Source organism: Macrobrachium nipponense, chromosome 20 (assembly GCF_015104395.2).
Source record: "Macrobrachium nipponense isolate FS-2020 chromosome 20, ASM1510439v2, whole genome shotgun sequence".
NCBI lineage: Eukaryota > Metazoa > Arthropoda > Malacostraca > Decapoda > Palaemonidae > Macrobrachium > Macrobrachium nipponense.
The window spans coordinates 55,636,705-55,659,629 of NC_061089.1; the positions used below are offsets into that span (position 1 = coordinate 55,636,705).

General features: G+C 36.6%; 2 protein-coding genes across 2 annotated transcripts in view; one reads left to right on the forward strand and one right to left on the reverse strand.

Moving 5' to 3' along the window:
- LOC135226126 (proteasome subunit alpha type-4-like) overlaps window positions 1–915 on the forward strand; it is a 34,752-nt gene extending 33,837 nt beyond the window's left edge. The window contains exon 5 of the mRNA XM_064265576.1: window positions 516–915. Within this exon, the coding sequence (XP_064121646.1) occupies window positions 516–803 (288 nt within the window). The 3' untranslated portion in view covers window positions 804–915. The remainder of the gene's footprint in view (window positions 1–515) is intronic.
- Window positions 916–9,216: 8,301 nt separating this feature from the next.
- Window positions 9,217–22,925, reverse strand: part of LOC135220286 (follistatin-like) — a 220,668-nt gene continuing 206,959 nt past the window's right edge. Inside the window, exons 6-7 of the mRNA XM_064257544.1 lie at window positions 13,532–13,871; window positions 9,217–12,822 (exon numbers count right to left, since the gene is read on the reverse strand). Of these exons, the coding sequence (XP_064113614.1) occupies window positions 12,768–12,822; window positions 13,532–13,871 (395 nt within the window). The 3' untranslated portion in view covers window positions 9,217–12,767. The remainder of the gene's footprint in view (window positions 12,823–13,531; window positions 13,872–22,925) is intronic.

Consider the following 22,925-nt stretch of genomic DNA (forward strand, 5'->3'; position numbering starts at 1 on the left):
CACCGCTAACCTTATCACACCGTACTTTGAACTGAGCATCATAAAAATAAAAAATCAGTTCAAATCGCACAGATTAAGAATTATACCAATGCATAAAAGGGATCATATCTATTTAACCATAAGGAAAATTGGGCTAGCTGTGAATTCACAAACTTTTCGACATGAATGACATTACAGATAAAAAAAGAAAAATAATAGCACTACTTGGCAACGTCACGTTGAGTCTGAGAATCTGGACGATACAAAAAGAATCATGTCGCATGAGATTTGAGCCCCACTGTACATCTGTGGTTGCCAGAAGACAGACTTGTGATAGTGGAGAACAGACTTTACTGATAATTTTGGTAGTTGAGGATAAAATAATGATACGTAGCTGTTTTTAGAAGTTTAGAGATAACTAGTTTACCCCTCCATGTAACAATTTTAAGTACACAGTATATTTTGGATATTTTTTAATGTTTTATTTTCTTATTATAATTTTGATGTTTTAATATTTTATTTTCTTTTGTTAATAGGCAGCTGTGTCTATCTTGAAACAAGAGTATAAGGAAGGTGAAACTGACTTGCACAGTGCATTATTGCTTGCACTTAAGGTCTTGAGCAAAACACTTGATATGAACAAGTTGAATGCTGAGAAGTTAGAATTGGCCACACTAATCAGGAAGGACAGCAAAACCGAGGTGGTTGTTCTAGGTGTTGAAGAGGTTACAAAGTTAATAGGAGAGCATGATAAAATGGAAGCAGAGGCTGAAGCAGCTAAACAAGAAAAAGCATCTGGTTCAGGGAAGTCATCAGACAAGTAGGATAAAAATATATAATGGGGTTCAACCAAATGTTGTTTTCAAGTTGGTGTGGTAAGGATGTGAATTACAGTATAGCACTTTTGCAAAGCTTATAAATTAAAATTTAATTACCTTTAGAGTTTTATTGTCACACCTAATTGTATTTTAAAACTGGAATTGGTTTGTTCTCAAGGACTTCTTTCTAAATGGAAAATGAGGATGAGGAAAGTTAAGTTGGACAGCTTGCTGGAAAGGTAAGAGGCATAAGAGTAATGTAGCTGGTGTCCAAAAGAACAATAGTACAACACAATCTAATAACATCTAATAAAACTCCAGCTTACTGTAGGAACTTCCAGCACTAAAAAAAGTGTGGATGTTAAAAAAAATTTGTTTTGCACAAATATTCTAACAACTTTGAAACATGAAAAGAAAAAACTGCCCTTGGGACTATGACATAACTTCCGAAGAGAAAACTTACTCCATGGGAGGTCATGATTGTAGGACTGCACACCACTGAATTAATAAGTGATGTATACTGTAACATTATCCTTTGGAAGGATTAGTTATAACTTTTCAAAGTCTGGAATCCTTTGACTAGTGCAATATTCAATAAGGCAGCATCCCTTTAAGCCCCATTTTAACCCTTCATTCCATTTACTGTACCTCCGTTCCATATTCAATCTTCCATCTTGCTTTCCACTCTTAACAATTGTTTCAAGTGCAATGGTAAGGATTTCCTCCTGTTACACCTTTAAAACCTTTTTACTCTGTTCCCAAAAGTTAAGACTTGTCTCTGCTGGATAACTGTGGGATAACAGCCATTTTTGCTGTTGCTCACATTTGAACAGCATTAATGATATGTTTCCAGCACCTTGAAACCTTGTCTTAACATATATGACATCTTAAGGCCTGTCCACACTAGGAAACATTGTTTGCAAACAAATTTTACTGTATATTTGTTTCCCATCCAGAATGGAAAACATTTAGTGTTTCTGTGTAAGTGTATATATACAAATTTATAATGCATGTATATGTTAATATATACATATGCATATGTGTATATATACACATACATTGTATGAATGTTTATATATATGTTGTGTGTATATATGTATGTGTATATACAGGGTGTAACATGAGTTTATGCAAATATTGTGGGAAATGAAAGAAAGTTATTCTGAGCAGAAAATCTTTTGAGGACACATTTAAGCTTTGTTGGTGAAGGAAATTTTTGAAATAATCCTTATATCTATCTATTGCTGGTTTCATGCGATACAGGGTGGTAAAGGGAGGTCAGTGCATCCTAGGATGTTTGGAGGTTGGGGGTTGAGGGGAAGATGGAGCGAATAGCCGAATGTGAATAAATTGCCTCCCAATCAATTGTATTATTTTAATTTTGAAGAAAAATTTATGCATCATTGAATCCCTATTCCTCCCTATAAATGGTATTTATTGGGCACCAATAAAGGATAGGGAAAAGAAAAGAAGCCTAATTGAATCTCCCCTCCCTCCTCGAGTGCATTAAAATAGCCAAGAAGAATACAGAGGCTACTGCACCGACAAGTATCTTGACGATAACTGAGGTCTGGACAGGAAACATTATTTGCAAACAATGTTTCCTAGTGTGGACGGGCCTTTCATTGCTCCTGTTCTGTACGTTTTTACTTTCTTAGGTCTAGGAACCACATGTTCTGTTTATATATTTTTTCGAATTAATATCAGGTGGCCTCACATGGTTGAGGAGTCTTGCATCTCGATTAAAAAAGTTGATCAGTATCATGTATGTTTACTGAATGGGCTGCAATATTCATTCTTGCTATATTTAATCAAATAGTGGATCTGTAAATATTAAATTATTCTTATATAAATTTAATATGAAAAACTTGAATTTATCTGGAATATATTTTTATATTGCCTATCAATAGTGATATTTCCTATACTAATGGGAAACAGCCGGAGGAACTACTGAAAAGGATATAGACTTGTAGTCTGAATGGCTACAAAAAGTATGGTACGGTATTTCAAGTCATTAAATAAGGTAACGAGCTATACATACAGAGTATGTTAAAACTTGCATGCAGAATTGGATTAGCTGGCCAAAAACCAAAGTACCCTCAAATTCCACAGAGCTTGGGGACATATACAAATTCTTACAGAGCTAATCCAAACATTTAGTAATAATTACATCTATAAAGCTAAAGTATGGTAAGGTTTTTTGCAAAGGTCAAGAGCTAGCTAAATTGAGTAACAGCCCACATGACAATCAGGGCTGGTGCTAGGAATGGGGCCAATTAGAAAATGATAGAAATTAAGACTTATTTTTTCATGTCTAATACAAAAATGACTTTCCAAGTGAAATTTTCCTGTTAATATAGTATGCACAATAATGCGAGGAAAAACACTACCTCATTCTTCATTTTATGTTTTCGGTAGCAGTTTATTCCTCTTACAAAACAGAAAAGGCTTCAAACAGAAACTCTGGAGCAGGGACCACCCTTAAGGCACAGGACCAATTTGATCAAACTGTTCAAATACCAGGCTTAAAACTGGACCTGATGACAATGTATGGGAGTTGAGAGTTCACTGCAGAATGGGAGAAATAATGTAGTAGTCAAATAGAACTTGAGAAAACCAGGATGAAATCTCATACAGAGCTGGATGAATCATAATTGGAGAAAAAATCCATATAATAAGTAGCACAAGTGATGTGTGGGATAGAAATATAATAAATTTATTACAGATTTACTAAGTTCGCTTAACAGAATGTGTTATATATAAAGACAGATGGAACTCGAACCTAAGAAAAATAAAAATAACAAGGATAGGGTATGCACAATGGGATAAAATAACATTAGCTACATAATGGATTTATTGGATGTATTAGAATCTTTCAAATACTTAGGAGCAATAACAATCAGTACAAGTTCTCTGGAGCTGGAATTTAGTAAAGGACTAAAAATGGGAAATTTGACAATCGGCAAGCAGAATATGATTTTTAAATCAAAGAGTATGAAACCACACAGAAATAAGAATGCATATGTCTAGTATGATCAGCATTATTATACGGTCGTAAATCATGCTATGATAACGAAACTATACCCAAAGATTTTGTAGAACAAAAAAAAAAAAAAGCTTTAAGAATTGCCAGAGGGAGTTAGGAATGACACCATTGGGGAAATGAAAGAAGTTCCGTGCATGCACGAGATAACAATTAAATGGAAATAACTTCAACCTGTCCTAGGCACAACCCCGAGCAGAAAACTAGTAACAGTGGCAAATGGGCACCAGAAGAATTGGAAAACGCAAACCTATTCTGATGAAAACTATAAGGGAAGGTAGAGATGAATGGAAGTCTTTGAAGACAGAGCACAAAGAAAGGCAAGTGGTGGAATATCACCAAGGTCTTTTGCATCATGGAGCATCAGAGGCCACAATGATGATGGGACACCAAATCAGTACACCACAAGGGTATAAAATAGTAAACAAAATCTTGAACATGTAAGATATGGATTTAGGACCAGTCAGTGGTTTAAAGCTTAAAGTTCCTCTAACCACTCTACCTTCCTGTTAAATGCACTCTCCACATCTTGTCAACTTTTTGAATGAAATGCTGACTGATCAGTAAGTTACCTGGCATGATAAATACCGGGTCACTGATGCTAACGCACAAGAGTTAAAGGAACTCGCTGAAAGCATTTGGGGAATAAACTGTCGTGTCAAAGTTCAAGGAACTTGTAGTAAGCAATAGGGTAATGAATTGTCTTGAAAGGTCAAGTAACTACTAATAACTACTAAAAAATAAAGTATTTTGTCACACTAGTGGGTATAGGGATGATTTACTCAGTAGGTGGGCAATTATGTCTAGGATTGACAACTCTGTCCACGCTAGTTAGGGTAGAGGGCTCTTTAGTCTTGGCTGGTAGCCCCTTTAGGATTAAGATAATCCAAATAAAACTGGTCCAGAAGAGGCTCTACAGCCCTACTAATCAATCCAAAATTAAACTAGCTGTCCTTAGAAATAAAAAAAAAATTGTGTGGACCCTTTGAAGGCATGTTTGCAGATGGGCAACAGAGAGAAAAGACTGGAGAGGATTTTGGGATGGATGTATTGTTGAAATGTATATAGTATATGTATACTAGTGCTGGATTTGAAGGGCGAGGAAATTTGTAGTTGTGGTGAGGGTTGAAAATAACTGGTAAAGTAAAATAAATTTTCTTTATTCCATGAAATTAATGTAAAATAAAATAAATTATGTCTATTACTAACGAGCAAGCTCAAAACTTCTGAACTGATGCTTAAGAACCACGATATGTAAAGCTTTTTAAAAAATGTTAAATATGCTTCTACCCAGCATCCAGGATCTTCCCTGGATCCCGCCTCTAACATAAGGTAGATCTAGGTAATAACTCTGCGTTGGGTATTTGTTTTGAAATTACAGTTTCCTATAGTATTTAGGTTACTTATTAAGACTTTACCATTATTTTTGGGGGGTTGACTGTAATTTACACCCAGGGGCCAGTACATACTTCACACGGTGAAATACAGCTGACGCCCTTAAATAGCTGACCACCCATGTAGAAGCTTGAAAGCGCTTATGGAATTTAGGGAAACTAAACCCTCCAGTGTTGTCTCTGGGTGAAAAAGTAGTACAATATTATCCTAAGGAATCTATGAGTCTGGCTGCCTGAGGGAATCTGGAGATATTCAATATGTTGAGACTGGCTAATATGAAATCAGCTTGTTAAGAGCTCATGCTGCTCTTGACCACTGGTTACTGGTAACTTATGGACTGTCCAACACTCGAGAGGCCTGCTGGTTTGACAACTTGAGAAAGCAGCATGAAAACATGGAATGAACTTGCCTATAGCTACGTAGTTGTGGCAAGGTGTGTGGATGAAACAATGTCCATCTCCCTTTCCTGCATATCAGCAGTCACATGGATAAGTAAGTTTGGTAGTAATATAAGAAGTATGATAAAATTAACAAATGAAGTATGAGAAAATGAATTTGGACGTTCAAAGATTAATATACTATAGGTGGGTTTAAAAAGTCCCTTACCTTGTTGTATAAAGTTCTAAGGTAAATTACTGATCAATTACAGTCGACCCCCAAAATATAACGGTAAATTCTTGATAAGCAACCCAAATACTATTTATTACTTAGCTCTACCACCCAACCTAGCGTAGGTCATTTCCTAGACTGAGGGTAGGCACCTGGACACCACCCAACCTAACCTTGGTAGATCTATATAATTATTCAGCGGCGAGCTACACTATGGCAGTTGACGTTTTTCTATACAGTTTTACCTCCTGAACAAAAGTTCATATGGTGCCCTTTCAGCTATATTAAATTACAGCATTACCTCAACCAATTTTTGCCACAGGTAAAAATTGTCAGATGTATGGGTGGAAGGAGTGAAAACACTTGCCTTAGTACTGTCAATATCCATGAAGTCAAAGGTATGCTTAAAAAAAAAAACCGTCAATTTCATTCAGACAAAAGACGATTAGATTTCTATCTGCACCTTGAAAAAATTTCACAGTCAGTCAAACTCTAGGCCTACCCTACGATTTTGCCTTTATTTCCTTTACTTATGCTTCAAGAAATGGTCAATTTAAAAATGAACTTACCTTACTTTTCTTTAATATCATCAGCTACGGCTGCTTTTTTTTTATTATTATTTTCACAACAATGAAATAACAGTCTTTGATGTAGTACTCCTTACTAATAAACAGGAGACACACCCACGACACTGTGGTTACACTACAACCCAAGATCAAACACATCATCAAGGAGTCTACAACAAAAGTATACGACAGTAACACCACCTAACAGCAGACAAAGCAAAAAGGAACATATTGTTGTAGTAGGCTATAGAAACTTTGGCACACATTCGTCATTGACTAATGCTGTTGTCATTACGAATAGCATGGAGTAAAGCTCTGAATGAACTGTAGCTAACCCGAAAGGTACTCCACAATAAACATGCGGTCATTTGTAAACCAGGTCAAGCTCAAAATATCACATGTTGGAAAATTGTTATAACTACCAATACCATAAAAAAAAAGTCGTTGCAAAAGTAAGGAAAGTCTTGACATTTAGCGTGACATAACTGGAGTTCGTGCTTGCATAAGCCCACTTGATGTTGTAATTCTCAATGTTCAAGTCCTCATGAAGTATCCCAGTTTAACTTCATTGCTGCCAACATTTCTATTTTTACCTTTCCATATATATATATATATATATATATATATATATATATAGATACTACATATATATATATATATATATATATATATATATATATGTTAATATAATTAAACTAAGGATGTAAATGAAAACCTTTCATTCAAAATAGAAGTTCTTTATTAGAAACTGATTTACTAATACAGTATTTTCTATTTCATTTACCGAAAACCTATAGTCACAAATTTCGAGGTTAATCAGACTTTTGTGTTCTTTACTGCCAGCACAAGGTTGGCTGAATCTAAGACATCTGTGTTCATAAAAACTCTGTCTACTCTCAGAGAGAGAAAAAAAAAAGTCATAAACTGTACTATTACATAAATGAATGAAGGCTCCTGACCTAAAGCTCTGAAATACATAGGTTAAATGACGACCAGCATATCTCTCCCAATTTTATTCTCTCTTTTTTCCCGTGTTCTTTCATTGCAGTCTGCCATACATAATTGAGTTAAGACTAGTAGTAAACACACCAGTGATCAGTTGATCTACAGCCTCCTCCGTCTTCTTCTTGCGTCTCCTGGCTGAGAGGGTGATTCGCTCTGTGATGCGATTCAGATATGCTAATGTCGTCACAACTTAACCTTTAATTCTGTTTCTCTCACGACTTGGGAGTCACATAGGTAGTATGGAACAAAAAAGACACTGAGCGAGATTATAGTGTGTGTGTGCGTGTGTTTTACGTTTTTACACTTCAAGTATTAATCCAAACATAGTTCATTAATAACGGTTCAATATACCTCAGGAATAATTTTCACTAAAAAGAACTTATATAGTACATGTATAATGAGTCCAAACCCATGTCCACGGAAGTATGGGTTCAAATCCCGGTTAGGAATAGAATGGAATATTGAATTTAGGCCAAAGGCCAAGTACTGGGGCTTATGAGGTCATTCAGCACTGAAACGATAATTGGGAGTAGAAAGTGAGTGGTGTAACAGGACGAAAACTTCGCAGTTGTACTATGAAGCAAATGTTATGAGATGTTGAATAGCAAGATGAATGGAGGATATGAATGGAGGAACAGTAAAAGGAACGAAAGGGGTTGCACCTAGGGACCGAAAGAACACTGCATTGAACCTTCAGTAATGTCTATAGTGCACCTCAGTAATAACCAAAGGCTCCATACCCCTTCATAGAGCTGCATTCTAATTCATTTTGGAAGGAAATTATTCCAAAGGTATAGTAAATTCGATATTAATGGGTTATATATATATATATATATATATATATATATATATATATATATATATATATATGTATATATATATGTATATATATATATATATATATATATATATATATATATACACACACACACAATATATATATATATGGGAGGGTGGTATTTATTTGTGCGCTATTGTATATGACGTATGTAAATGTACATGAATGTATATAAAAAATGTATTAAAACATACTTCAGCGGTGTGAATATATATATATATATATATATATATATATATATATATATATATATATATATATATATATATATATATACATACTCAGGATCAACTTGGGTATTTTGGCATTTCCTCTGTTCCTCTGATGACGACGTGTCCATGTGATTTCTTCCATATTCCTTGACTAGTAGGATTCAAGTGATTAGAGTAACTGATGAATATATATATATAAACTATTTCTTGCGATTAAATACGTGGTTAAGGAAATCTTCACGCCAATAAATATACAACTTCATCTCCTGCCTTCGGAGGGAAGCCATATCTTAACTTTTAACAAGAAATCGAGGGTACAAAGCTAAAGTATACAACAAGTCACGTCTCTTCTGGCAGCTCCTAATCCAAAAAACGAGAAGCATTGCGGCGACAACTGAACTGAAGCACTTAAGGATAATACTGTTCCGGGGTTGTGCTTGAGACGCCCGTCTGGGCGGGCCCAAGAATTCGCACGCCCAAAAACGCGCGCGCCCAGAAAAATAAAAGGCGCCATTAGCAAACCGGCCTCATGTAATAAATTCACAAATACACTACTAAGAGCCATTTATAATTACAAAACCCAGGTACTAAATACACGTAGCTTAGTATAGTGCAAAATAAAATAAAAAATAAAGGTTCGCATAAATAATTAATACAACTTCCTACATGTTTTACTATATTAATAATTTGTTTCTTCCCTTGTATCATACATGATTCATCTCGTTATTATATTAATTAGTCTTCTGTCGCGGTGTGGAGAGAGAGAGAGAGAGAGAGAGAGAGAGAGAGAGAGAGAGAGAGAGAGAGAGAGAGAGAGAGCCCATTTCGTTGATGTTTGCCTTGTCTGTTACATTAAAATAAACTTTTTCGTCAGTCCCTACAAAGTGAAACGGTATGGAACAGTTATTCTCTCATAAAGAAACCGTAGTGCAGGGATGACTCAACACGATGTATTAATTAGTACAAAGTCTCGAACAGCCGGAAACGGGTCGTGATAGATGAGAGCGAGCAAGCATCCGTACGAGAGAGAGAGAGAGAGAGAGAGAGAGAGAGAGAGAGAGAGAGAGAGAGAGACCGGACGTAGGGAATGTCGAGTAGTGAAACGGTCAGTGTTTTGATCATGATAACGATAAAGGAGATAAACTCGCGGCTGAGATAAAACATTATCCTCGATTATAACTACTGTGTGTGTGTGTGTGTGTGTGTGTGTGTGTGTGTGTGTGTGTCGTTATCATTATCATCATCCTTATCATAAATAGTTATAGTAAATAATGATATTAATATAATCCACATTAACATATACTCATTCTAAATATTATTATATCTTATGATTAAGAATCAATTATGAATTACGGAAGAGAAGATAATTGCTCCTTTGCAAAGATCCTCATCTATATCTATTAATTAATTATTATTATTTATTTATTTTTTTGTGCTTTTTTTTGTTTATTCCAAACTACACATGGAAATGTATCACAGGAAAATCATTGATTCGGGAATATGAGAGTTGGGAGACGATCTGAAACAACAGCGCCCCTCTGTTCGATTCTTATATATATATATATATATATATATATATATATATATATATATATATATATATATATAGACACACACATATATTTCTTCTTATGAGTTGCTTGTCAATCACTGTAAAACTTTCCGAAACCATTTGAGTGCCACTTCCTATCACGATTTCTTTTAGCCACTACTTTGCACCTTTTCCTTTCCTCAGAGAAGTCATTCTTATCATTGTTTTTATCGTCCTCTTCTCTGGTAGATTGTCAGGTTCCCGTAATGCTGAATTCATCGGTGAGTGGCGTAAAATGAAATATTATTTCCCGAGGAAAAGACAGTATCAGTTAGGTGGAAAGGCGAAGGTGTTGTGTTAAAAGGAAAGAGGATTGGAGATGGAGGAAAAGATCCGCCCTTCTCTATCGTTTTAGACTTAACTCTTCTTCTTCTTCCAAAACCGACTGCGATTTTCTCTGTTATTTAATCGTACAGTACATTTACTTCTTTTCATTACCTCTAATTCACAATGCTTCTGCATGACAGTGAGGTGAGCACTGACGAAAACTTCACAACCATTGTTCTCTCCATATAATTGTTGACGAGCCTTAAAACAATTCTTGACAAACCTCGAGCCAATTCTTGGCAATTCTTCAAACAATTCTTGGCAAGTCTTACAAACTGTTAATTATGATTTGAAATAAAAAAAAATAATTTTGGTGTTTGAGAGGAAACTGGACCCAACCATAACAGATCCCGTTCATTCGTTCTTATCTGTAATCTTTCTTCTCTCTCTCCTGCACTTGAGATTACGTTAAAATATAAGGGTGCTCGTGTCTTTCAGGGACTATTAAAGCAGTGATTAATTTCAAGAGGATATTTTTCGTCTAACGAAATCATTCCGAAGTGCAGGAAATGGAGAAACACTGTCAACAGGAACTGGTATCAATAATGGTAATGATGCCAGTAGTGTTGATCTGGATAATATTGTACAAGAGCGTAATATTTCACTGTCCCTAATCACATTTTCTATACCAATAAGGGTATCTCACTCGCTCGTATTTCGTTGATTACTATTACTGTCTTCCTTTAACCTAATAAATGCGTTATGTAACAGTTACGGGCAACCAACAGTGACAAGGGGGAAAAGTTCAGCGAAGATCCTTCCCTGATATGGTGCTCAAGTTATGGCATGGCACAAGATAGAACACTGCAGTGCATCTTTAATTCTAGAGCACTGTAGTGCATCTTTAATTCTAACACATTAAGTATAAGTATACTAAATAAACAGAGCCATATAAACTGAACGTTGATGATTCACTATTACGTGTATACAAGCTGTATTTACAGGCTCATCAGACCTCACACAACTACTATAGTTATACTTACTCCTTTTAAGAAACACCACTATTTATTTCCAAAATCAGATCTCAATCCTGTGCTTGGAAAGGCACTGGAATTCTTTAACGTATCGATGGGATCCATATTTTTCTCATTCTAACTGAAATTTATAATTCGCTAAAATACTGGCAATGACCTTCATTTTCAAGGATTCCTTTCCTTCGCTGGTTAGCCATTTCCTGACTTGATCAGAATCTGCTTAGGCAAACCCACCCAGAAGTAGATCACGAGTACAGAGCTTTCTGTATCAGGATTTAAGCGTCTTACCTTAATATTTACTTCGTGTTATCCACGAATACAATTTTATATTTTAACTTACTGAAAATCCGACACGTTTAAAATTTAATTGTACTCAAAATATCAACTCGAAGTAAATCATAATACAAGAATCTAAGCACACGTAATCCACTTTTGGGACTCATCTATCGTGAACTTCGGTGACAATAAACACACTTTAATGAGCTACTGCTAAACCCACCTAAATGAACCTAACTATTTTCAAACTAATTTCCAGTATTCCAGACCTGAGAATTTGACACGTAAAATGTAATTTCGTTTGATTGATTTCCAAGTTAATAAAATTCAACGTCATTTCTTGCCCCCATGAGCTGAACCATTCCAAACCGTCAGATTTTTCAACAGTGTTCATGAGCCTTTGCTTTTCTTGAATTTTTGTGTAGAGAATAGAACATTAAGGCTAATCGAATAATGGAATTTACCACAGTTGATAGAAGCCATCGTAATCAAATTAGCCTTTGGCGAAAACAGAAAATAGATTTGTTTGTGAAACCATCTGCATCTGATACTTTACTAAAAACATTTAAAATCCACTTTGCAAATATTTAAGAATTGACTACTGTTACAATAAAATCCACTTCTTTTCTACCACACTGGAATTTATCGTTACTTGAGAACCAATCAGATTTCTCAAGCATTTGTAAATACATAAAAGTACACGAAGCTATTTGTAAAACCACATCAATATCTATTAGCTTACTTGAACGCGGTATCTGGCATCATTGACCTGGTCACTCGTAGACACATCAAAATCCTCCTGCTACCAGTTCGCATTTGCTCATGGCACTTGAAAACACAAAGAATGACTAAATAATGCAGTACAATATTTCCACACATCGAAAAATGTGCAGGTAAATTTGACAACTATTCTCCGTTTTCCTTAAAACCAGTTCTTCTTCTTTTTCTTTGAAAGCTGACTGTTACTCACTGGACTTCTTTCCGAACACTTCCTTCTTTTGTTCCAGTTTTCATTTCTGTCTTCTTCTCCTCATTCACAGTCTTCTTCTTCTTCTTCTTCTTCTTCTTCCTCCCGTTTCTCTTCTTTCCTCTTTTTGCTTTGCTTCTCGACCTTCGCGGGAGAACAATCATGCATTATCCTTTCTGGTCTTCTGGTCTTTTCTTCTTCGTTTGCGGCTTTTCTCGCATTCTGTAAGTAAAGCGATTTTGCATTATTATAGTGTTCACGAAGCCACAGCTCCTTGAGAGAGAGAGAGAGAGAGAGAGAGAGAGAGAGAGAGAGAGAGAGAGAGAGAGAGAGAGAGAGAGAGAGAGAGAGAGTTAATTTCCCCATATTGCTTTAGAGACCATTTCATGTTTGCTTTGGAATACTTTCAAGACCTATCTTCATGAGCAAAATCAAAATGTCAGGCCATAAAAATACTAAAATATTTCACGTGAAAAAATAAAACTAAACGCCATTTACATGATAATCAGGAGAGAGAGAGAGAGAGAGAGAGAGAGAGAGAGAGAGAGAGAGAGAGAGAGAGAGAGAGAGATTACTTTTCCATGCTGCTTTAGGAACCCTTTCCCATATGCTTCTGAAGACTTTCATGAGAGAAAAACAAAATATGATAAACCACCACAAAATCCTACAGGAAAAAATAAAAGCAATGCTGTCAAATTCTTCATCATCAAGAGAGAGAGAGAGAGAGAGAGAGAGAGAGAGAGAGAGAGAGATTCTGAAGACTTGCATGACTTACAAGAAAAAATGCCAAAATATGATCAACCCACTAAAAATTCCTACAGGACAAAAACACCAATGCCATTAAACTCGCCAAGAGAGAGAGAGAGAGAGAGGAGAGAGAGAGAGAGAGAGAGAGAGAGAGAGAGAGAGAGAGAGAGAGCAATAAACTCACTTGGAAGGCCTTTGCTTACTTTTCTTCCTCCTTCTGCTTCTCTTTCCCTTTTCTTTGGTGGCGTTTTCCTCGGGGAGCTGTTGGCCACTTCCCCCTCCGCCGTCCATGATGCTCGGGTTATCGTCTCCGAGGAGGACGGCCTCCTGCAAAGTGGCGAAATCCTGCTGGACTTGCTTCATTAAAGCTTGCTGTTGCAGGAGCTCCTCCTTCTGATGTTCCTCCAGCTCCTGCTGCCGACTTTTGTGCTTCCTTGACTTTTTGCTGCTGCTGCCGCCGCCGCCGCTTCCCCTGCCGCTGCCGTGGGCCTTCGAGGGCTTGCAGTCGTCCGCTTTTGTGTGATCTGCGGAGAAGAGAGACGGCAATGAGGTCAGGAACTGGGATAACTCACTCGTTATGCTTTAAATGTATTTTAAGTCTGTACTGGCTTTGATATTTCGCTGCACTGACTCTAGGAAGGACCTCCTAATTTATGAATGCGTGTCGAAATACGTACACACGCAGTTGAAAATAAAATAAACATCGTGCACACACACCAGCGCTTACATACCATCAACAAAGTACGTACATACACACTCACAAACATAAATATACACAAAAAGCATAGATGCCCAAACAAACAGACAAGCACGTGATACCCTCCAGGACTATGCAATTTGTCAAACGCTTACTTTTACGGACTTGCTCAATATCGACAAGACCCCATCAAATTACCTGAATTTAATCCTAATCTTATCTTATGGATATATTCAATATTTTTTATTGTCATTTAATAATGAAATTAATGATTGTTGTTGCTATTTACTATGTTATTACAATTAATAATAAAAACAATCTTTTATTATAATTTCTATCAGCAACTTTGTCAGAGGATTCTGATAAATTTGATGGCAGAGTCTGTATGCACCATGGATAGTCCATAACCATTAAATTCCACGTTTAGATATGCTGTCGTCCAACCCAGGGCCAGCCTCTCACTAATGGCCTCTACATAAATATGCAAGGTAACTGGATCTTGATCCGAGCTTCGAGACGGTACGTAATGTCCCTAGGATCTCAAATCGCCACCCCGAGGTTTTCTCATAACGCCGTCGTTTTAGACGGCAAAGAAAATTCGTATTAATTATAACTTCATATAATTTCCATCATCAACTTCATAACATTCACTAACAAGCTAAAGTTGGGTATAAAATCGTTCACTGTAATTCCGCAAGATTCCTTTAATCGACTTTGTCAACACAGTCTAGCAAAGTTATTATTATCAATTTTATGAACTTAGTCAGGGGCCATTTCGTACTAATGTTCAACTTCATCTTCTTCTTCTTCTTTATTACTCCCGGAACTTGACGCTGCATCTGTCTCCTTTAATCTCTATGGCTTTTATATTGAAGATTCATAATGGAGTGTAATTACAATGTTCTTGGCCATTAAGGCGGCTTTACGGGGAATTTTAAAAAGGCTAACGCGGGGAATCTTAAATTCATCCCGAGTCATCGCTGTTTGTTCGCATGCATGAGTGTGTGTGTTTAAGTGTACGTGATAAAGATGTTATGGGACGCTCAGTCATCTTGGTTTTCCGCGCTTCGTTTGATTTTATTCACTGAAAAAAGACTAAAAGCAAAGGACCAAATTCACGATTTGTAATTCTACATCAAAGAGTAGAGAGAGAGAGAGAGAGAGAGAGAGAGAGAGAGAGAGAGAGATAATAATCCCGGATCTCTGTATTTTTCTTCCTCACACACATACACACTCACACACGCACAGGGCACATATTTTTTGTTCGTGTGTAAGTACGTATGTGCGTGAACGTGTCTTTGTCCTGGCTTTTATGGTGCCGTCTGAGCATCCGGGGTAAGGTCATTACTTTTCATAAAACAAAACTCTCTCCGGATTGCGGAGAGATCAGACCACACGTTTTGCCGTTTGATATTCTGTGTAAAAAAGGAAGAAGAAGAAGAAGAAGAAGAAGAAGAAGAAGAAGAAGAAGAAGAAGAAGAAGAAGAAGAAGAAGAAGAAGAAAATGTTTGTGGAGAGGGGGAGATTGCGTGACGAGGTTCTAGACTAGAATGTGACAGAAAAGCATGATGGTGGAATTGTTACGCTTAAAAACAAAGGATTTTTCGCCTTTGAGGCTGTTCGAGGTAATAGAATGGCACGTGTTATGTTGAGCGAGAATCCGAAAGTTTTGTTATTTGTTTAAATATACGGCTAAGAAATTCGTCAAAGATAGTAAGAGGTCAAGAATTCATAGCGTCATTATTGAAGAATAACAGATGAAAAAAAAATTGGAGTATTTTTTTAAGTGTTCAACCAAAAATAGGAGGAGCATTTGAGCTTAGACGTTTTCCTGGCGACATGGACGTCGTATTCGGCTCCTACTTCAATTATGGAGTTTACTTAACGATTCCAAAAGTTAACTTACCAAGTTACTGAGATACTATGTCACTGAAACGCAAAGATACAAATTTATCAACACAATTTTGAATAACTGGCGGAATATGGTTGTGGGTTAATGCCTTAATCGGGACACTGATGTAGTCGGTGGGGTACGAGGCTGACCTCCAGTAAAACGAACACTTTACTGATTAGTAGATCTCGTACAGATTTCCCACCCTATCCTCCCCTTCAGCTGGATGGAACTTTACTGAACGAAACTGAATCTTTAATTATTCTAGGTGTAACTTTTGACTCGCATCTAACTTTTGAGAAACATATAATGAAAGTTTCAGCAAACACCGCACGAAAGTTAGGTATTGTTCGTAAGGCCTCATGTATCTATAACAGTGATAAAATCAATGCAACCTGTACCTTGGGGAACAACTTAAGTTCCTTGGGTCGAAGGGATTAGAGCTGTAAATGCCATATGTCCTTCACTCTGTTATCTTGTACACGTTTGGTGTTCTTTTGAATTCATATAGGTCATTGTACTACACATACAAAATCGTGGATTGATAATGTTTGGCTTTCTAATATATAATAAGAACCTTAAATCAATATGCTTGATAGGACTTAAAAAGATATTAAATTAGCATTTGACCTGACATGTATTTACAAAGGCTTATTTAAAATTTTACAATACCTTATTTTAATAAACTATTATGAATATACACAGATAACACATAACAGTATCTGGCTTCATGATACATAGAAATGAAAAATACTTAGTAAAAGGGGGATTATTTAGTTAATTTATGCATCTTTTCTTTTTTTACCTACTTGATAAAATTTGGGCATTCAGAACTCTCATCCTAAAAAACATCTGACATCTGACAAAAAACAATATTACTTTAAAAGGCAAGGATGCACAATTCTTAATATGGCGTGCCAAGTCGTATAATACTCCATTGCCTGGTCTCTGTGTATTTTCTTCATTGTATGTTTGAAACATTTTTTCCATTACCTTTAATTTTTCAAAAAGCTCAGCACTTGGCTCCGTTAATTTATCACCATGTCGCTCTACTGCACTGATTCAGGTACCTTTCACTTTTTAAAGTTTACATCCTAAGAACTGATAATCTGGAAATTTAGATGCCACATAACCTCCAACATTTCGAAGGCCCTCTTCGTCTGCAATATTCTCTATAGTTCTTTCATGAAATTCATTTTCAAAGTTTTCTGAATCTTCGTCTGGCATCTTCTCATCTTTAGCAGAGGCAACACCATTGCAGAAATCATAAGCTCTTTTTCAAGATCAGTTTCATTGGAATCATTATTTTCACAACTCTTCAGACGTCTGTATTTCATTGCTGGGGCTCGCGATCCAAGAAGTTCCTGCTGCAGGTCTCTTTTATATGCATTTTCTTCAAAATGTTTACTGCAAATGCGATGAGTAGTAGTGTTAAAGTTGTCGTTTCTCTTACAACGATGAACCCATTTCCGTCTTGTTTCCTCACCACGAGGGAATCGGAAAAAGGACGCCTCCTTTTTCCTACTATTTGAATAACAACCAAACACGGCGCAGCTGTTTGGCATTATTTAAATTATAATTTAGATTATATAAAAAAAATCAAGACTATGGTTGTATTCGAAGAATGTAAAACTAAATCACTGCAGAGATGACTGTAGTGACCTGTGATCTACATTTGAAAGAAACGGTAGCTGAGTGACTTCTCGCCCTGACCTGTCCTCCAGAAGGTGCGGCTCTTTGGGGGATAAGCCGCAACCCCCCAACAAATGACTACCTTGGGCTTTATAAAAGCCAATCAGGAGCGTCGTAAGGGACTGGCCTAGACGTCAAATGCACGGTTGATGTGAATCTACTATAGTAGTAGTTATGACATGGCTCATCGACGGATGGTCTCTTGTTTTTTCACTTTTTCGTAAGATGTATTTCAAAAGAAATTTGTTTTTTCACTTTTTCGTAAGTTGTATTTCAAAAGAAATTTGTTTTTTCACTTTTTCGTAAGTTGTATTTCAAAAGAAATTTGTTTTTTCACTTTTTCGTAGCTTGTATTTCAAAAGAAATTTTTCACGTTGACAACTGATCCCTGATCGCCTTTATCTGCCGAGAGCAAAACAGAATCGCTGAACAGCAGCATCAATATGGAGTAAATGTGCCTCGTTGTCGAACTTCTCAGTTCTAGGGGTCTTTTATTTCTCACACCGTTTGACTGTGGACGTCGTGCAATTGGAACTTCAGAGGGTCGAGCGAAGGCGCAATGCACTACTACCCTTATGCTATCTCCGTGAATTTTGATACATTTTTATATATTTGATAATTAATTATTTTCTTTTTTAATAAGTGGCATCTCTTCTTTCTGTATTTCCCATTACCTCCTCATACTTCCTCCTAATGAAAACCATATTCTTTGGAAGGTTGAATTTAAAGTCAAGGGCCCCTGTGGGCTTCTTCCATAATAACAGGTTCCATCTTCTGAATAATAATAATAATAATAATAATAATAATAATAATATAATAATAATAATAATAATAATAATAATAATAATAATAATAATAATAATGAGAAAGAAAATGTGCGAGCTATTCCATTTCAAAAGATAATCAGAGAGAGAGAGAGAGAGAGAGAGAGAGAGAGAGAGAGAGAGAGAGAGAGAGAGACTACTTCAAGTTAGTCTTGACTTGTTCTCAGATAGCCACAAAGATTTGATAACGTGAAAATGTTTATACGCACAAAAAGAATAAACGCGTTCGCCTCATAAGCACGTATACATTTAGAAGAGATTTCACGAGATTTAAACTGGCGCGTAAGTACTCATCCACAATAATTGGTCTCTTGTAGCGACCAGTTATGAGAGACTTGACCTCACCCAAGGATCTACCTTTATAACGCCTTTCAAGAGGAGATTATTGTCAGTGTGAATATAGTTGCGTGTATATATATATATATGTGTGTGTGTGTGTGTGTGTGTGTGTGTGTGTATAACTGAATCACGAAACAAGTCTGGAACGTGATAAATGCATAAATAAAGGTATAAGCCACGGAGGAAGGTGAAACACTGGAGTAGCTACAAGATCTTTCGACTCAACGTCCTTTACTTAGCGGACTGATATATATATATATATATATATATATATATATATAATATATTATCATATATATAATATATATAAATAATGTGTGTGTGTGTCTTTGGATGTGTGTGCAAAAACACTGACACTCATACACACATGATAATGCAACTATTACTTGTTATTTGTATTTCTGTTTCTTCGGGTTCTGCTTCAGGACATTAATTTTGGGAAATCATCTCACAATTGAAGGTCCAGAGGGCAGATCTGGACAAGAGGAGGAAGAAAAAAGAAAAAAAGCTGTGTGGAAGTCACTACCCTGCAGGCGACAGATAATTCTCGCTCTTATTTTTCATCGACTACTTCTATCTTTTTTGCTAAAAGAAGTTTCTCCCTCGCCGCCACCCCCTCCCCCAACAACAAAAAATGTCGTTTTAAATAAAATGCTGATTATAAACTACTACTAGGTGAGTAGATTTGTGAGTGAGAACTCAAATTATCTCTTATTTCACCAACCACCCACACACCACCACAACACACACCACACCCACACACACACCACACACACACATATATATATATATATATATATATATATTTTATATATTATATATGATATATATATTTATATATATATTAATAAGTTATCATCAAAGAGAAGAAGCCGTTGCTCTTGGAGAAACGAAGGGGCAAGCATCTTATAATAGTTTAACTTTACATTTGAAAACATTCATATAAATTTTATTGAAAGCACTAAAACTCATAAGAAAAAGTATGAAATAAAAGACAAATAAAAAACAGATTCAACATAAAGAACCCATACAGGAACCCACCCGAGCAGTGGATGTGAGGAGACTGAAAGAAAGCTTTTTATAAAACAATGACAAGATGTCTGTATAACATCCAAGTTTTTGTAAGAGTGAACAATGAAATCGACCCGAACATTTTAGAATCTCTTTCAACAAAAAAAGACTGCTCCAACTCTAAATACCCAGTTGTCATCTACGCAATTGTGTGTAGCCTAATTTGATGTTTTACAGACATGTTGTCATTGTTTTTAAAAAGGCTTTCTTTCGGTCTCCTCACTTCCACTGCTTGGCTGGGTTCTTATGTGTCGTGTTATTTTGAATCAGTGTTCTTATTTGTCGTTCATTTCATACTTCTCATTGATTTTCTGTGTTTTAGTGTTTTTAATCAAGTTTATACGAGTGCTTTTAAATGTAAAGTTCAACTATTATAGTGTCTAAAATTGTTTTAGTTGTGTGTGTGTGTGTGTGTGTGTGTGTGTGTGTGTGTGTGTGTGTGTGTGTGTGTGTGTGTGCGCGCGCGCATATATACAGAACAGTTTAGAATTGTAGCAGCAACTGCAGACACATCAAAACTACCCTTAGCATACAAAGAAAGATCAGGTTCAGACAAAATACAATAGACAGAAAGACCTTTCTTCTGTACTTATTTTAAGTAAATCAGTGTCAAAACACAACGCTATAAAGAATGAAGTCTGTTCTACTACCACGAACAACTACACAAGAAGGAACCTTTTGTCTCCTCTTATGTTAATGAATGCGCGACAAAAAACGGAGAAATACGAGTATATAAAATTTTTACTCTATTGTTTGTTTACCCTTTGGCATAATAATAATAATAATAATAATAATAATAATAATAATAATAATATATTATTATTATTATTTAACAGCATCAGTAGTAGTCTGAGGGGCATCTCACTGAGGTTCAATATTTATTTTTTACACACTGGACTACACACTGCTTCAGATTTCTGTTTGCCAGATGTGTACGAATCCGGAGAGAAAGTGAGGGAAATGTAAAGATAGGTCTACGGTAAAGCAGTGGCATCATGTTTAATTAAGGATTATTGTGCATGGAGGTGAAATGAGCATGTTTATATATGAATTATTATAATAATTCTGGCACGTGATTCATATATCTCTCATAACCAGAAGGACAAATAAAAGACTGGGTGTAGGTCCTGACCGGCTCCAGATTTATTTTCAATCAGAAAATCGGAAAGGACCTATACCCAATTATACATCACACACACACACACACACACATTTATAATAATGGCGATCCGTTTTTCTTTAAATGTATGACCGTTCTGAGTTAAAACATATGAATATACATGCATAAAATATGCATAATATGCTTTCTTGAATATTATATATATCTCAGAGAGAGAGAGAGAGAGAGAGAGAGAGAGAGAGAGAGAGAGAGAGAGAGAGAGAGAGAGAGAGAGGCGTACCAAATAAATAATAAATAAATAAATAAATAAATAAATAAGTAAAACCTTGGCTCAAACAGGGCTGTCTTTTTCCAATCTTTTTCCCGTGAGTAAGAAATTAAAATTTTCATTCAGAATTCAGATGCCACAAAAATATTTTACGAGAACTACATCTGATGAGATTCTATTAATAGGCGTTTCCCATGAAATCCTTCACGATTGGACGGACTGTGATGAAATGTCGATAACAACGAACACCTGTAATCTTGCAGAAATCACCAGGATATGTAGCAGTATGTGCGTGTAACACTGAACGGGTAATCAACGTTAAACCCCTCTGAACCGTTATGGCTTACCCGCCTGCGAATATGTTGGTGTAGGCACGGTCTAGGTATATACCTAGACCGTGGGTGTAAGTAAGTCCTGAGTCAAGATGCGTGTATGACCCTTGCTAAAAATAGCGAAAATGAGGCAGACCTACCTACCCCTCTCTCTCTCGCCGTAAACGATTCAACGAGACCAGTCGTTTGACCGAATAGCCTTGGGATTTCTTGGCCTCGCTCCTCGAACCAAGTTGAGGAAATTTCTTCTCAATAAGCTAATCTGCGATGCAAGTGACGGACGGGATACGGCTGAGCCATTTGTATGCGCCCGGATAAGAATCCGGCATGTCCCGCTATAAATAGATAAACTCCCATAAAAGATTAAAAATAGACGGCTATAAAATTGGCCATGGGGTCAGCCGTAAATCCTAGCTGGGTATTCTTCGGGTGAGAGAAGTTTTGCATCCGACCGGTTACGGTATAAAGAGTTCGCCAGGCGAAACGGCCTCGTAAAAGCGAATCGCTTGCTCTCATCTGCTGAAAGGTTCCCGCGCGAGTCCGTCTGGGGCGCTATTTAGTGTCGATGCCTACCAAGATAGTTGTTGTGCGCTAGCAAAATGCTTGTTAAGGCCTTTGAAGGTACTTGTTGCGGTTTATGTTTATGCCTACGAGAACGAGAATGAATAGCTGAGGCCTGCAAGGACAGCCTTATTATGGCAGCCTATGTAAGAGCGGGTTATGGTTTATAAGGACAGTTGTAGCCCTCTATGAACATAGTTGTTAAGGCCTGCCAATATGGCTGTTGTCGGTCGTAAAAATTTTTTTTCCAGTTTACGACTCCAGCTTTTATGGTATGTCAACAACATTGCTGAGTCCCATCAGAATGACTGATGGGCAACAAAAACAGTTTTAAAGAATTACGGGAATAAACTACGTTTCAAATACATTTAGAACGTGGCAATAGCTGTGATATTTGTAACTAATGAGTTGTTCTTATGCTTTGAGAACGTTTCGTTACGGCAATGCCGTAGCTTGCAAGGAAAACTGTCAGCCATGGAAAAGGCTTTGACCTGCAACTGAAGGTATAACGACCTAGACGGTAGCTGGCATGGACTATGGAAACAGACGATCAGACTAGCCGCTCTCCCTCCTTTATGCGAAAAAACCCCCCAAAAAATGGCAGTTTTCGCAGAAGACAGTGTTCACGATCTTTGGAAATGTTCGGATGACTAGCATCAATTAAGGATTGCCTACGTCATTAGCGGTTGTAGTTGAGGTTGTGGATAATCCTAATAATTTTTGAAGCTTAGGATAATAGTTGTGGCAGGCTAAGTAAGTACTAAAATGCGCATAATGCCATTT